The sequence below is a fragment of the Chrysemys picta genome, chromosome 3, assembly GCF_011386835.1.
Source record: "Chrysemys picta bellii isolate R12L10 chromosome 3, ASM1138683v2, whole genome shotgun sequence".
Classification (NCBI taxonomy): domain Eukaryota; kingdom Metazoa; phylum Chordata; order Testudines; family Emydidae; genus Chrysemys; species Chrysemys picta.
This window is the reverse complement of record NC_088793.1, coordinates 110,959,560-110,973,763: the sequence shown is the minus strand read 5'-3', so window position 1 is coordinate 110,973,763 and position 14,204 is coordinate 110,959,560. Positions and strand designations below refer to the sequence as shown.

The following is a 14,204-nucleotide window of genomic DNA, read 5'->3' as shown; positions in this document are numbered from 1 at the left end:
GTCCAGTTTTGGGCCCCACACTACAAGAAGGATGTGGAAAAATTGGAACGAGTCCAGCGGAGGGCAACAAAAATGATTAGGGGGCTGCAGCACATGATTTAGGAGGAGAGGATGAGGGAACTGGGATTATTTAGTCTGCAGAAGAGAAGAATGAGGGAGGATTTGATAGCTGTTTTCAACTACCTGAAAAGGGGTTCCAAAGAGGATGGCTCTAGACTGTTCTCAGTGGTAGCAGATGACAGAACAAGGAGTAATGGTCTCAAGTTGCAGTGGGGGAGGTTTAGATTGGATATTAGGAAAAACTTTTTCACTAGAGGGTGGTGAAGCACTGGAATGGGTTACCTAGGGAGGTGGTGGAATCTTCTTCCTTAGAGGTTTTTAAGGTCAGGCTTGACAAAGCCCTGGCTGGGATGATTTACTTGGGAACTGGTCCTGCTTTGAGCAGGGGGTTGGACTAGATGACCTCCTGACGTCCCTTCCAACCCTGATATTCTATGATTCTATGAAGCAGACAGCACAGCTTGAAATTAGGAAAGGCAATATGCTTTTCTTTTTTGATGAAGAAGATGAAGATCATTATTATGCAATTTGCCCTGGAGAGCTCAATTCAGCTGTGACATCTGGTTGTCAGTGATGTTTTCCCCTACATGGTGTGGAAACCTTGGTTTAACCTGGCTTATATCAGTTTAACTTGTACCTGTAAATTATAACCAGTTTTACACCAACATAAGAGTGTTCAAAAGTAAACTTGCATCAATTTGACTAAATTATTTTAAAGTCAATTTAAATTAACCAGTGCAAATTCTGTATGTGGACAAACCCTAAGAGGTGTAAGGGAATTGTAACTGATTGGATTAGTAGCAGGAAGAGAGAATGAGAAAAAACAGAAAGCTGCAAACAAATGGGGAAGAGGGGAGACAAGAAGTAAACAAGAGGAAAGACAGTGGAAAGAAACGGGGATAAAGTCCCTCAGAAAGAGTGTTGCTACCATCTATAAGCAGCAAGCATGGCCTCCAGAAAAAGGCATTTGCAGCATCGAGAAGCAGAGTATCATGACCAATAGGAAAGGGTCTGCACACCAGAGCAAAGAGAGGACAAGCTGAAAATAAAACCCTGAAACTGGAAAGGCAAAGGAGAAGAGCTGGAAGGAAGCCAAGGTGCAATTCCTTTGGGCATTAAATATGCTTGTAGACTGCATTTATATTTCAAACATTTTTTCACACATTCAAAGCCTCCAGCAAATTCAGCTTCTTCCCTCCTGGATTTGATCAGCAGCAGTCCCAGTGTCTGCCTACATCTTCTCCCCACTGTCCCTGCAAGCTTTGAAAATGGATCCTACTGGGGGCTTGAGCAGCTTCCATAATCCTGAGGCTACCGTCTACGATGCCCCATCATCTCTCTACCAAAACCTTCTTTTTGTATGCAATGCTACTATGTCCCGTATTTGGAGACAGAAGTCTGTAGAAGTTTCTCTCTCTGCAAGCAAGCCTGTAATGCTCCCACTTCTGTGCGAACATAAATGAAGCAGACAACAGTAGCCAATCAAGAGGGTGAATTCTGGCATGTAAAGGATCCAGAAACCTGACTACACACAAAATACAGAAGGCATATTAACTGACTAATGAACATTTAGTTCAGAACACAGTTTAAAAGTGCTATGAAGACTTTTTGTTCCATACAACTAAACACATGCTGGGTAGAAAGGAACTAAATGTCAAGAGACACTTATTAAAACATATGCAACAAATAAAATTGGTAGAGCTTAGCTGAGTTTTCTATCATTTTTATAAGGTACAAATGCAGTTCAGAAAGCTGTTTTCTAATGAGGAGAAATGTTCTTGTATTATATGCTTTGTTCTAAATTTACTTTATAAACTGTGAATATAATTCTGTTCAAAATATAAATTTCTTCTCCATCCTTTAAAACTGGTAAAGCCTCAGCAGATTCAAAGATTCTATTCTATTAAGCTAGAAAAAAAGTCAACTAAGCACAACAAAGAACCAAATTGCCAATCTTGTTCATGGCGCAAAATACACAATAGCCCTCTTCTGGCAGCCTGAGCCAAAGATTAGATAGTAGAGCCAACAAATGAAATATACTGTTCTCTTGGAGAGATCTAAGACCCGATATATCTTCCACGGAATCAGTGAGAGCTGGATCGCCGTATCTACCTACCTTCAAGGAACACAAGTCTATGACTTACAATCGTCAATATTTTGATACTATATTGCAATCCAGAACATATTTCACTCAAAGATGGTCTCTCAAAAATTGACTGCTATTCACAGTTCTTTCTTTGCATCAGCTTAGGACTTGGTGTCTGTACTCCTATTGCTTCCTCCTTGACTTGAGTTGTGTATTCCCACCATTTATGCTTGCCCTTTATTTCAGCCCCCACCTTCTGATAAATTAAAGAGTAATGTTGTATGAAACTAAAATTGATCACAGCAGGGGTTTTATGTCATCTTAGTTGTCTCCCCCTTGCATCTCAGAGAGATATGCAAGTGGTTCCTGTGCAAAGTGAAGTGAAATCAACACGAAGGACTTCAACAAACTTATTGATGGTTCAGTATAGACAAATGGATTGAACTTAACTGAATTTTGATGCTATTAAACAGCTCTGAAATGTGGACTCCACCTCCTTTGGTTCCTATTTTTTACATTTTGATCACAACTCCGACGCTGGTACTCTAAGCTTGTGTCTAGTACTGTGATGCTTCTTTACAGACCTATGGTACTATTAAAGAAATAGGAAAATAAAGTATGCTAGTGTTCAGACAGCTGCTCTCAGGGAGTCGTTGCTTGAAATGACAGCTCTCTCTCTCTCTCTCTTTTTATGTCCTGTAGCTTAGTTATTTTCCATTATTAGTGAGAAGAATATATTCAAACAGGTTACAAATGCAGAACTGTCATCATGATCATTTAATCCTTGTGACTCTTTGAGGCAAACTCTACCACTGGGAACAAGGACTACTCAAACTAACAGTGCCAATTATTAAAAAAACATTGCTCACAATCCTGCCAATTAAATAAAATACACACAATATGGAGGGGTGCAGTTTGTTGACAATCATGAACAGAGTTTCACAAAAGGCTACCCTATGAATGAATGAAAGACTTTCTACTTTCACATATAGACTCCGGTGGCCATTTGACAGATATGTGTGATTGATAATCAGTCACCCACAGATTTCTGGTCCACTTTCCGGGGGAGGGGGAATACACTTGCACCTCAGTTTGGGCAATAATGCAGTGCACTTCAAATGGGTATGCACTGAAAGATGAGAAACTGAAAGAGGGAGCTTTGGTTACTCTGCTGCAGAATGACCTGCCCCAAAGGGGAATTACCTACAAAGCTACCTTCAGAATGTGAGAGAGAACCTGAGAGGGTAGGTGACTATTCTAGATCTACCCCAGCCCTATCCTCATTACCACAGACAAGATGAAATAGCATTACATACCTTATTACAAATACAGCAATCAACTGTATGTTGAAAGAGAACAGGAGAAAGAGACAGACAGACATGTACGTACACACAAACAATTACTCACTTTGGATTTCCAGCACCTGGCTTCTTTCTTCGGAATATGCTGAGGAATGTGTTGGATCTACAAGGAGTCTTGCCATCCCCAACGTGCATACGCACCACATCTGAGGTGGTGAAGGCACTGCGGACATTCCTCTCAGGCTTGGCGATGATGATGTACATCTTGGGAGTGAACATGCACCCGAGGGCCACTGTCACACTGAGACTCACTGCAAAGCAGGTGGTGATGATCTTGTAGTTGCTCCCGAAATAAATAGGCACAAAGGCCAGCCAGATGATACAGGTGGTGTACATGGTGAAGGCAATGTACTTGGCCTCATTAAAATTGGCGGGCACATTGCGAGTCTTGAAGGCATAATAAGTGCAGCTCATAATAAGGAGTCCATTGTAGCCCACTGGGGCCACCACACCCAGGTTGCTGGTGTTGCAGATCAGGAAGACTTCCTTGATGCTGGGGTAGGAGAGAATAGGCATTGGGGGCTCCATGATGATCAGTGTGACCACCAGCGTCAGCTGCACACTGATCAAAATGGAGGCGATGACCACCTGTGCCCAAGCACTCATGAAGTGTGGCTTGCGGGTGCAAATCTTCTTCTTGCTCCCTGCCAGGATGCGTGCAATGCGGTTGGTTTTGGTCACAAGGGCAGAGTAGCACATGGCAGATGAGAGTCCCACCAGAAGGCGCTGGAGGTAGCAGGAAGTGACGGTGGGCTTAGCTATAAGGGTGAAGGGGCAGATATAACCCAGAAAGATGCCAGCAAGTATAATGTAGCAGAGCTCCCGGCTGGAGGATTTGACAACAGGGGTGTCCCTGTAGAGCACAAAGATAAGGGTGACAAACATGGTGACCAGAATCCCCAGGCAGGAGAAGACCACAGCCACAATAGACTCTATATTGCTCCACTGGAGATACTTTACAGTGATGGGTTCACAGCCTGCGGTATACAGAAAAGAAACAAAGTATTAGAAGGGTACCTGCTAGAAGGATAAACTGCTTTTCTGAATCCCAAACTAAAGTACAAACATCAGTGTAAACCGGTGTGGAATGGATTATTATACTCATTTTACAGATGACTGAACTAAAGCACAGAAAGGTTAAGATTAAATACATTAAAAAGCATCCATTAATTTGAGGTGTCTTTATTGCACTGAGCAGCCAAAAACAAACTCCAGAATTAGTGGAGTCTTTTTACAATTTTTGTTTAAGAGACTTTCCAAGGGGGACAGAACAATTCAGAGGCAGAATTGTGAACAAGTCCTTGCTGCTAAAACGAGCACCTCACCCTAACTAAAACAACAGTGAAGTGCTGGTTATCAACAGTTTTGGCCAGGGATCGGAAGATCTCATGGGAAGTTCAAGGTTTTCAAACTTTGCAAACTATTTTGTGTGTTTGCAAAACTAATGTAATTTAAACTCATGTATTTTTCAAGGGCTGATTTTATAAGATTTTATAAGAAAAAATAAAGGCAAGCCTATTTATTTGGGATAGAAACCCCACTAAAAGCTAGACTGGAACAACTGGGTATCCCTATATGATAGATAGATATATATGTAACTGTGTGTGTATATATACATATATGTTTGACATATATGCATATTTTCATTAAAATGTTTGTCTTATTGCTTGTCTATTTACACTTTTCCAGATCTTTGCTCCATTTTCTCTATATATTTTCATTATATTTTTTCTCTTTATGTTCCTTCACACATTCTCCTCTAACTATAACATGAATTCAATTACATTACAGTCAAATCCACAATGTATGTGTGTATTTGAAAATAGGCATGAAGGATATCACCTATTCCTAGTAAAAGAGAAGTAGCTGTAAGAAATGGGGCTTATTTTGGATAAGATTTTCACAAGCCAAAGTTAAAGGAAACTTTGTGTTTACTGACCTAGTTGGCCTCCAGGGCTACCACCATCTAAATTACATACTAAAAACTACAACTAAATTTAAAAAATGTTAAGACTGCAAAGTCAAACACTCAAAAGACAGGAAGTGCCAGAATTACAGCAGGCAACCTTCATTTTGACAACCTAGCCCCTCCAGGCTGTCTTCTTTCCAGTCCCAGTCCTCCCTGTCTACCACAATTCCTCTTAATGGTCTTTTGCTTGCCCCCACCTCCTTCAGATCTGTGTCCATGTTCCAGTTCCCCACTCCTACTCTCCAGTGGATCTTTGTCCCAGTCCCTAATCCTCCCCTCAAGCTTCATATCCCAGTACCTCCCTCCATGCAACCTGGCTCTTCATCCTAACCCCACTTGCACCCTGACCCTCTCATCCAAGTTGTGCTCCCACTCCTCACAGCTGTACAATCAAGTTGAGTTGTTTCTCTTTCTCCTCCTCCCTGCTTGGGGACCAGCAAAGGTAGCATTGACAGCACAGGAGAGATAGCCTTGCTGCTCTCAGTTTTGGTGTCTAGCACTGCACTGGCCCCTGGGTGCTGTGAGGACCAGTTGTTGGGAAAAGTCCTTCTCAACCCCTGAAGCCCTGGGATGGAGCATATTCGGTACAGATGGAATCTTCAGAGAGGTCTCTACTGAGCATGTGCACACTGAGATTTCCAGAGACTCATAATGTGACCAAATTTAGGTGGATGGGAAAAGGTATCAGATGCCACCGCTACCAAATTTCAAGTCCCTGCTCCAAAGTGTGTGTGTGTGGGGGGGCGTCTCAGTGAAACAGATGTAAGCATTTTTTAACCTGGTCAAACCAACGTATTTTCCCTAACCTCATTTTGAGAAACAGCTGCACCGTATTTGCTGAAATTTTCCAAAAAATACAGACCAAAGCAAAAAAATTCAGTCTGAGGCAGACATGTGGCATGGACAATTTCAGCCTGAATAGTTAAGGTTGGCAAATTGATAAGCAAATGAAAAGAGGGGTTTATAGTAGAAAGCATTGGGCAGCCTTAAACACAGGTGGCACTGTCTGCACTGCCTATAACAGCAGCAATGGCAATGCTAATTTTTGCAGCTGGAGGAGCTGGTTTAAAATAAAAGCAAATGTACTCAGAGCTCATGTGGTGAGGTGAGAAGCACTTCTCACCGCATATTCAGGGTGAAATGTAATTGAAAATAAAGATTTTAATTAGACCTGGAAACCCGTTGCCAATAGCCACAACAGCACTGAGAAACAGAAGTAGAATCAGCTACCATTTCGCTTTTATAATAGATTAACTGTCAGAAGCAACTGAGCATTTTGATTAATATTAAACAAAGCTCCTTTCTTGATTGGTGTGCCGGTACTGCAGCACAGTTATGGGCACTAGAAGAGTTAATATGTAATGTGTAATCTAGATTTAGTAACACCAAGCCATATTCTCATTCCTCCAGCTTAGGTAACATATTCAATGCCTTGGTCCCGATTCAACATAGCATTTAAACACACACACAGCTTTAAGTCTATTTTATGTAAGACACAGAAACCTGTTTAGAAACATTGGTGCAATTTCTGTGTTCAGACAAGCCCTGAGAACCACAACATGCTCTGTGTGGGTTGAGTACATTCCACAACACCCATCCCCAACCATGAACTGCTCACATTACCGGAGTGCTTTGACTGGCAACTGAATGAGAGGGACATGGGGATAGGGAAGCTGTGTAAAGCAAGACAAAGACAGAAAAAATATGCAGTAAACTGAAAGTTTGCAAGCTTTAAAAAAATAAAAATAAAAATCCAGTATAGAAATGAACAGCAAAAGGCTATAGAGTTAATTTACCATATGTGGTGAAAATCAGTTGGTTAGTTTTTGTTTAGTTCCCCCCCCCCCCCCCCCGCTTTAACTATGAACCATTTCTCAGGACAGAAGGCTAATTGATTTTTTTTAATGATATTCATATTATAAGACCAACAATACACTCCAGAGGTGTTTCCTGAGATCATTAATACATGTCTCAGGCAACTGAAGGCATAAAACCTTTACAATGAATATTGTAATAGCCCCATAAAACTACTTGTCCTTTCTTGTTTTATTGCATAATTAAAGCTGGAAGAAACTGGACTTTCTAGCTCTGACATTTGTTCCCTTTCCATAAATTCTAATACGATAAATGATATCACTTGTCAAAAGGAGGTTCCTGGCAAGAGGCCTCAAAATATTGATTTTAATTAATTAGAGAAAAAATATGGTTTATATAGTTCATGGTGAGAAATTCTCCCTGTCCTGTGACTCCTATTCTACTGAGCAAACCTGCAGGTGAGGAGATTTTCTGTAAACCATTTGACAGTTTAAAAAAAAAAAAGTCATTAACCAATGCTGAACACCAGAGTTATTCAGCCTTTGAAGTGGGATAACAGGGACCTTGAGAAATATGTCTAAGGAAATAATATACTAGACATTTGGGGAATTTTAAAAAGAAAGGGAGGATTTAAGAACCTCCTTCTGTGAGGGAAGCAGCCAAGGACCATACATATTTGTATCATCTAAGATTTAAAGGGAATGGAAAAAGTAATCTTGAATGCAATATGATAATATCTGTGCCTAGCTTACATGGTGAATACAACAGAAAAAAAAACAAGATTTAAAAAAGCACATTTGATGGGAGCAATGCTTGCAAGGAAAGAGCATTCAATCTTAAGTGGTTAAAATAAGCACTACGTGCCAGAATTTAGGTAAATCAAATTTATTTAGGATGGATTGACATTTCTTCAGATTTTCTGAATAGGTTTGCACTTATTTATTGCATTTCAAGAAAACAGCAGTAAGGTTTTTTAAAAAAAAACCATCTCACTGAACAGGTAGAAATTGCTAGTGATGCCATTTTGGTTTATATTTTTTGTACCACGTGTTCTCTGAGAAAACATTAGGTGGTTGCATTGTAGTTTGGGTGCTGTTGGTTTAAAATCAAATCTTCTTGTAGAGATGGAATCCCCACAGACAGCAAACAAAAAAACACAAAATGACCTGCTACACTGCAGTGAAAAAAACATCAGTAGATTGCAACAGTCTCTGAGGTTTTTGCAGCACTGATAATGGAGACCTTTTCTTAGACCCTTTTTGGCACTGGTTGTCATTTTGAGATTCTCCCTTAGGATCTATTTTGAGCAGGTGGTAGCACTGGCTTTCACCTGACTGCATACTGATCCTTCACAATGCCCTTGCTTTGCTTCTTTACTGAGAAGTTCCTGTTTTTGCACTGCACAAACTAGAAAAAAGTAGATCAAGTTTTCTAGGTCATTACCATTTTCAAAAATTATTTTAGCTGGGTAGATCATCAGTTCCCCACACTACAAAAAAAAATACCCCCAAGCCTTTATTATATTGCATAATGCAACATCTCTTGGAAATGTATTTTCAGCAACCATGTAAACAGTACTTTGGCCCATGCATGAAGACCACTGGTGACATCTTGTTGCCAGAAAGTTTTATTAAAGGCCAGGAATATGACCATGTTCCAGCACATACCACTTTATTTCCTCACTATGTGATCAATGTGTTTTCTTACCCTGTAAAAATACCATCTTGTTGTTCAATACACAAAGAGAAGACATTCAGCAGAAGGGCAGGGGCACTAATAGACTTTGGCTGCTTGGTGAAGTGTCAGCAATCCAAAGCAATTGCAAATCCAGTTTAACTGGCCAGCTAGGCAGGGTTACAGCTGCTTTGTGTTGCGGGGAGTGGCTAAATCAGTGTGAGTATCCTGATGAATCTGGTCCCCCATAAATTCATAGATTTCAATGTCACAAGGGGCCATTTTGATCATCTTGTCAGATCTCCTGTATAACACAGGCCATAGAACTTGCCCACAATATTGTCTAGAGCATATTTTTTAGAAAAACATCCAATCTTGATTTAAAAAGGGCCAGTGATGGAGAATCCACAAGAACCCTTGGTAGATTATTTCAATAGTTAATTACCCTCCCTTTCAAAAAATTATGCCTTATTTCAAGTCTGAATTTGTCTAGCTTCAGTTTCCAGCCACTGGATTGGGTTATATCTTTCTCTGGTAGACTGAAGAGCCCATTATTACATATGTATTCCTGATGTAGATACTTACAGACTGTAATCAAGTCACCCCTTAACTGTCTCTTTGTTAAGCTAAATAGATTGAGCTCCTAGAGTCTAACACTATTAGGCATGTTTTCTAATCCTTTAATCATTCTTGGGGCTCTTCTCTGAGCCTTCTCCAATTTATCAACATCCTTCAACTGTGGGCACCAGAATCAGTATTCCAGCAGTGCCAAAAACAAAGGTAAAATAATCTCTCTACTCCTGCTCGAGATTCCCCTATTTATGCCTCCCAGGATCGCATTAGTTCTTTTGGCCACTGCATCACACTGGAAGCTCATGTTCAGCTGATTATCCACCTTGACCCCTAAATTTTAGAGTTGGTGGACCTGATTCACCACTGCAGAGCCCAGCCAGGAATAGATGTCTCGGACAGGTGCTTGCATCTCACCAGCCACCAGATGGGAGCTAACTCAGCCACCAGCACAGATTAGAATAGCCCAGAGGACTGCCCTAACGTGTAACTCAGCTGTAGAGTAGCCGTGGTGAGACATGCTCTAGCCACATCCCATCCCAACACCATCACTCCCCAGAACTTCCCTGACATTTCCCGTGTGCTGAGGACTCCCGTGGAGGCAGGGTTGGGGTGGGATGGTGCTCTGCATCTGCTGTGCCTGGAGATATGTGGAAATGTGGGGAAAGACATGGAAGTTTTGCAAAACAGCCACAAATCCCTGATAGGATGCTCCATGTTGTAAGCTGGAATGAACTGACAAGATGTCAAGTAAATCAGCTGGTGCACTTGGCTCCTGCAATATCACTGGTAAAAAACCAGCAGTGATTGTACTGTAATTAATTAATTAATAACGTTGGCGGTTTTATCAACGTTCATATTAACTGAACGTGTGTGACAGTGATAAAATGTGTCATTTCCCCCCGTAAATATTTGTGAGCATACATTAATACTCACCTGGCCCTTCTTCCTCACATTGTACAGAGTAGAGCTAGAGGGTGCATCCACAGAGCGATCTACATTTTACAGGTCTTTGTGTTTAAAGTACCCTTTTAATATGTTGGCACTCTGCCTCCTTATACACAACCACACACTTGCCTTGCTGCATGCTGTTAAGTGAGAATGTGTATGCAAGGAGATTTCCCTACCTGTCAGGTCAGCATTAGGCCACCAGCCCAGGTCACAGGCTTTGCACGTGAACTCGTCCTGCACAAATTCATTTTCCTTGCAAGGGGTGCAAATCCAGCAGCAGCTCACTTCCCCTTTCCTTATAACCTGCAACACAAAAAATACCCTCAGAGAGGATCCTTTCTAAGAAGGCACGAGTCTCCACAGCAGGCCAGCACCACCTATAATGTTGTAAAACAATGCAGTATGAGCACTGGCTATGGGAAGTTTCTAAGGGTGGATGATATTAAAAGCTGGAGACCTAAAACCTGTGCTTGAACTCTCACAAGAATAAACTTCCTCAGGACATTTCCAGTGTCACTTCTGCTAGATTAGAAATACGAAAGCAGCTTCTCTTGCGGTGCATCTGAATTTCTGCTTCCTTCCTTAGTTTGAATCAGAAAATATACACACACCCAGAAAGTGTTGTATTTTAAATTAAACTTCCAAAGAAGTTTGGTTTGAGGGATAGGTGAATCTGCAAACTGATCCTGGGGCATATAATGGCGGAGGGGGGCGGGGGGGAGGAAACATGCAGTTGCAGATTAAATACAATCCAGAGGACAATGGAATGGAAATTATGAGTTGTGGATATTGCTGGCCTAAGTACTCTACAGCAGACTTTTACTCAGTTAACCCCTCCTCCAGGATCTTCCCTATCATCCATATGCAGAGCTGCAAAATGCACAATGTTGGTTTTTATTGAGTTTTGTACAGAAACTTTAGTTCTTTTTGCAATCTATGGAGAGAGAGAGAGTCCAGTTGACTTCAGTGGGAGCTGGATCAAGCTGTGTGTGTGTGTGTGTGTGTGTGTATTCATTTATATATTCATATATACATGCACACACTGTATAATCTTAAAACCCTTCTTTAGGGATGGATAGTATCTTTAGAGGTCAATGAATGTTGACGTTGTCCCTCCAAATGTTTTGTATGTTTTATGAAGCCTTTGCTAAAATTCTAACCTAGATACATCGGGCAGGTTGGAAGGGAGAAGGCAAGTGTACTTATTTACACATTTTGAATTTAATTAGAAGTGGGAAGCTGTTTTGGGAGGGTGGTTTTCCTCCGTGGGAGCATCTTGCCCTTGTAAACTAACTGTGCCCACATTATTATGATACTGCTTAAATTTGTCTTTATGCCACCTGCCATGTCCAGGTGGCAAATTACCTGTAGCTGGATATGAGTGCTATTATTTGGTAAACAGATAGAGATTTCATTTGTGTTTCTACACCTCCGGTGGTAAGCATAGGGTACAAAGAGATAAACATCTTTTTTTCTTTCAGGTGCTGTTGACAGGACAAAAATTTTACTCCTGCAGTGCACACCACTTTAAAAATCAGCCCCCTAAGAGAACTGCAGTTATAGTAAGTACTGGGTAATGATAAAAATAATCACATTGTTCTTATTGTTACATTTTACAGCAGTGGCATAAGTTGAAATTTGATTCTATTTCTATAGCACTAGAACTGTCTAAATAACTGTAGAATTTTCAATAAGTAGAAACCCTCCAAAGTACACTCACAAGCTAGTATTTGCATACATTGGGTACACTAGAACCTCAGAGTTATGAACACCAGAGTTACAAACTGACCAGTCAACCACACATTTCATTTGGAACCGGAAGTACACAATCAGGCAGCAGCAGAGACGAGGGAAGAATAAAAAAGCAAATACAGTACAGTACTGTTAACTTAAACTACTAAAAGATACTAAGCAGCAGTTTTCTTCTGCATAGTAAAGTTTCAAAGCTCTATTAATTCAATGTTCAGTTGTAAACTTTTGAAAGAACCACCATAACATTTTGTTCAGAGTTACGAACATTTCAGAATTACAAACAATGCCCATTCCCGAGGTGTTTGTAAATCTGAGGTTCTATTATACTTGATTTGAACGTATAGACACAGAAACACATGTGCTAGTACATTTTTGCATAAGAAATAGGCCTTGACTTCTTGTAAATGTTGATCTACGAGTCTTTATATAGTCTTGCCTTCTTATATACTTATAACTGATAAGCAAAGAAATTCCAAGCCAGACATTTTCATCAATCTGTTTGCTCAAGCCTGGTGAAAAAAATGTAGGCCTGTTATTCCTCTCTCATTAATATGGATCTTCCTGGATACATAATATAGAAAAAAACTCCTGAGACGTACCTTAATTTGACCCTTCAAACAAGGTTCACTGCACACTGACCGGACCATTCCACTTTTGTTCATCTGAATCCTGAAATCATCAATATTCAATACCCCTTCATGCCAGGTTCCAATGAGTACATAGTCATAACTGTTGGGCTCTATGTACTGCAGATTCATGATGTCATACCTGGGAAGCGAAAGCAGAGAGAACAGTGGAGCCTCCAGGACACAAGTATTAAATCTGTTGACTCTCCTGCTTCATGGAAACCAGCTAATTCATGATTTCTGCTTCAAAAACTCTAAAATCTTTGAGGAGCTACCAACTCCTTCATTATTCAGTATCACCAACCCCAAGATGTCAAAAATCTGAGCCAGACCCCCCAAAATCATGAGGATGACTTAAAAATAATGAGTTTTATAAAAGTAATACATTTTGGGGTTATTTTTCTTTGCCTTCTGGATTCAGAACATTTAGGGTTACATTTGGGTCACATTTTCAAGCTTTTCTCTGCAACAATGAGGGTTAGAAACATAATTTAATAAAAATGAAAGCTGCGATTCTCATGTAATCACTTGATTCCAGAAGCTGGTGCTTTAAAAATTCCCACCAAATATGTTGGCACCACTAATTTCTACTATTTACTAGTAGGTATCCTCCAAGGGCTAGATTGTGCCTTTTATGCACAACCCTCAGTAAGGTGCAGTGCTGTCCCAGAAGGAACTGTATCTCGGAGAATACAGCTCCTCATAAGACAATCTCTACTTGTTCTGGATGGAAAGTCCTTTGCCAAAGCCTTTTTCAGGGTGCAACAAATTGACCTCCCTTGCAGACATCCAGCCTCCAGGATGTCTGGGGGAGAAGGAGTCCAGGCTCTGCCTACTTCCCATTTCTCCTCAGTTGCTAACTCCGATACCAGGTGGGGAGCATGTACCCTTTGTATTCCTCCAGCACCTGGAGCTAAGATTTGTATAGGCCTAATGTGACCACACAAATGGGCAATGGTAGGCAAGGAGGGGAAATCTTTATACCCACTAATTTCCTTGTGTGGCCACATTAAGGCTAGTCACAATCTAGCCCTGCATCAGGGCACTATGGTGTTATGCATTCTGGAATCATCATCCAATTAATATATTCAAACTAAACAAACAAGAGTGACATAAATTATAAAAACAAAACAAACAAAAAAAGCCAGATTTAACAATTAACATAAGGCAGCCTTGCAAGATTGTCAGGAAAATGTATCAGTCCAGACCCAAAAATCTACTTTCCCACCCAAGGCAAGTAGAACAGAATTTACCAAGGCTGATATAAAGGAATAACGCAGCTTCTGTAAACACTCAGCTACCTGTCTTCACCCTCCATCATCACACCCTGTCATCCCTGT

At 40.7% G+C, this 14,204-nt stretch overlaps 1 protein-coding gene across 2 annotated transcripts in view; it reads right to left on the bottom strand.

The window, feature by feature from the left end:
- GRM1 (glutamate metabotropic receptor 1) overlaps positions 1–14,204 on the bottom strand; it is a 266,796-nt gene that overhangs the window by 47,582 nt on the left and 205,010 nt on the right. For both annotated transcript variants that reach the window (XM_005280420.5, XM_005280417.5), the window contains exons 6-8: positions 12,838–13,006; positions 10,663–10,789; positions 3,554–4,484 (exon numbers count right to left, since the gene is read on the bottom strand). In XM_005280420.5, the coding sequence (XP_005280477.2) occupies positions 3,554–4,484; positions 10,663–10,789; positions 12,838–13,006 (1,227 nt within the window). The remainder of the gene's footprint in view (positions 1–3,553; positions 4,485–10,662; positions 10,790–12,837; positions 13,007–14,204) is intronic.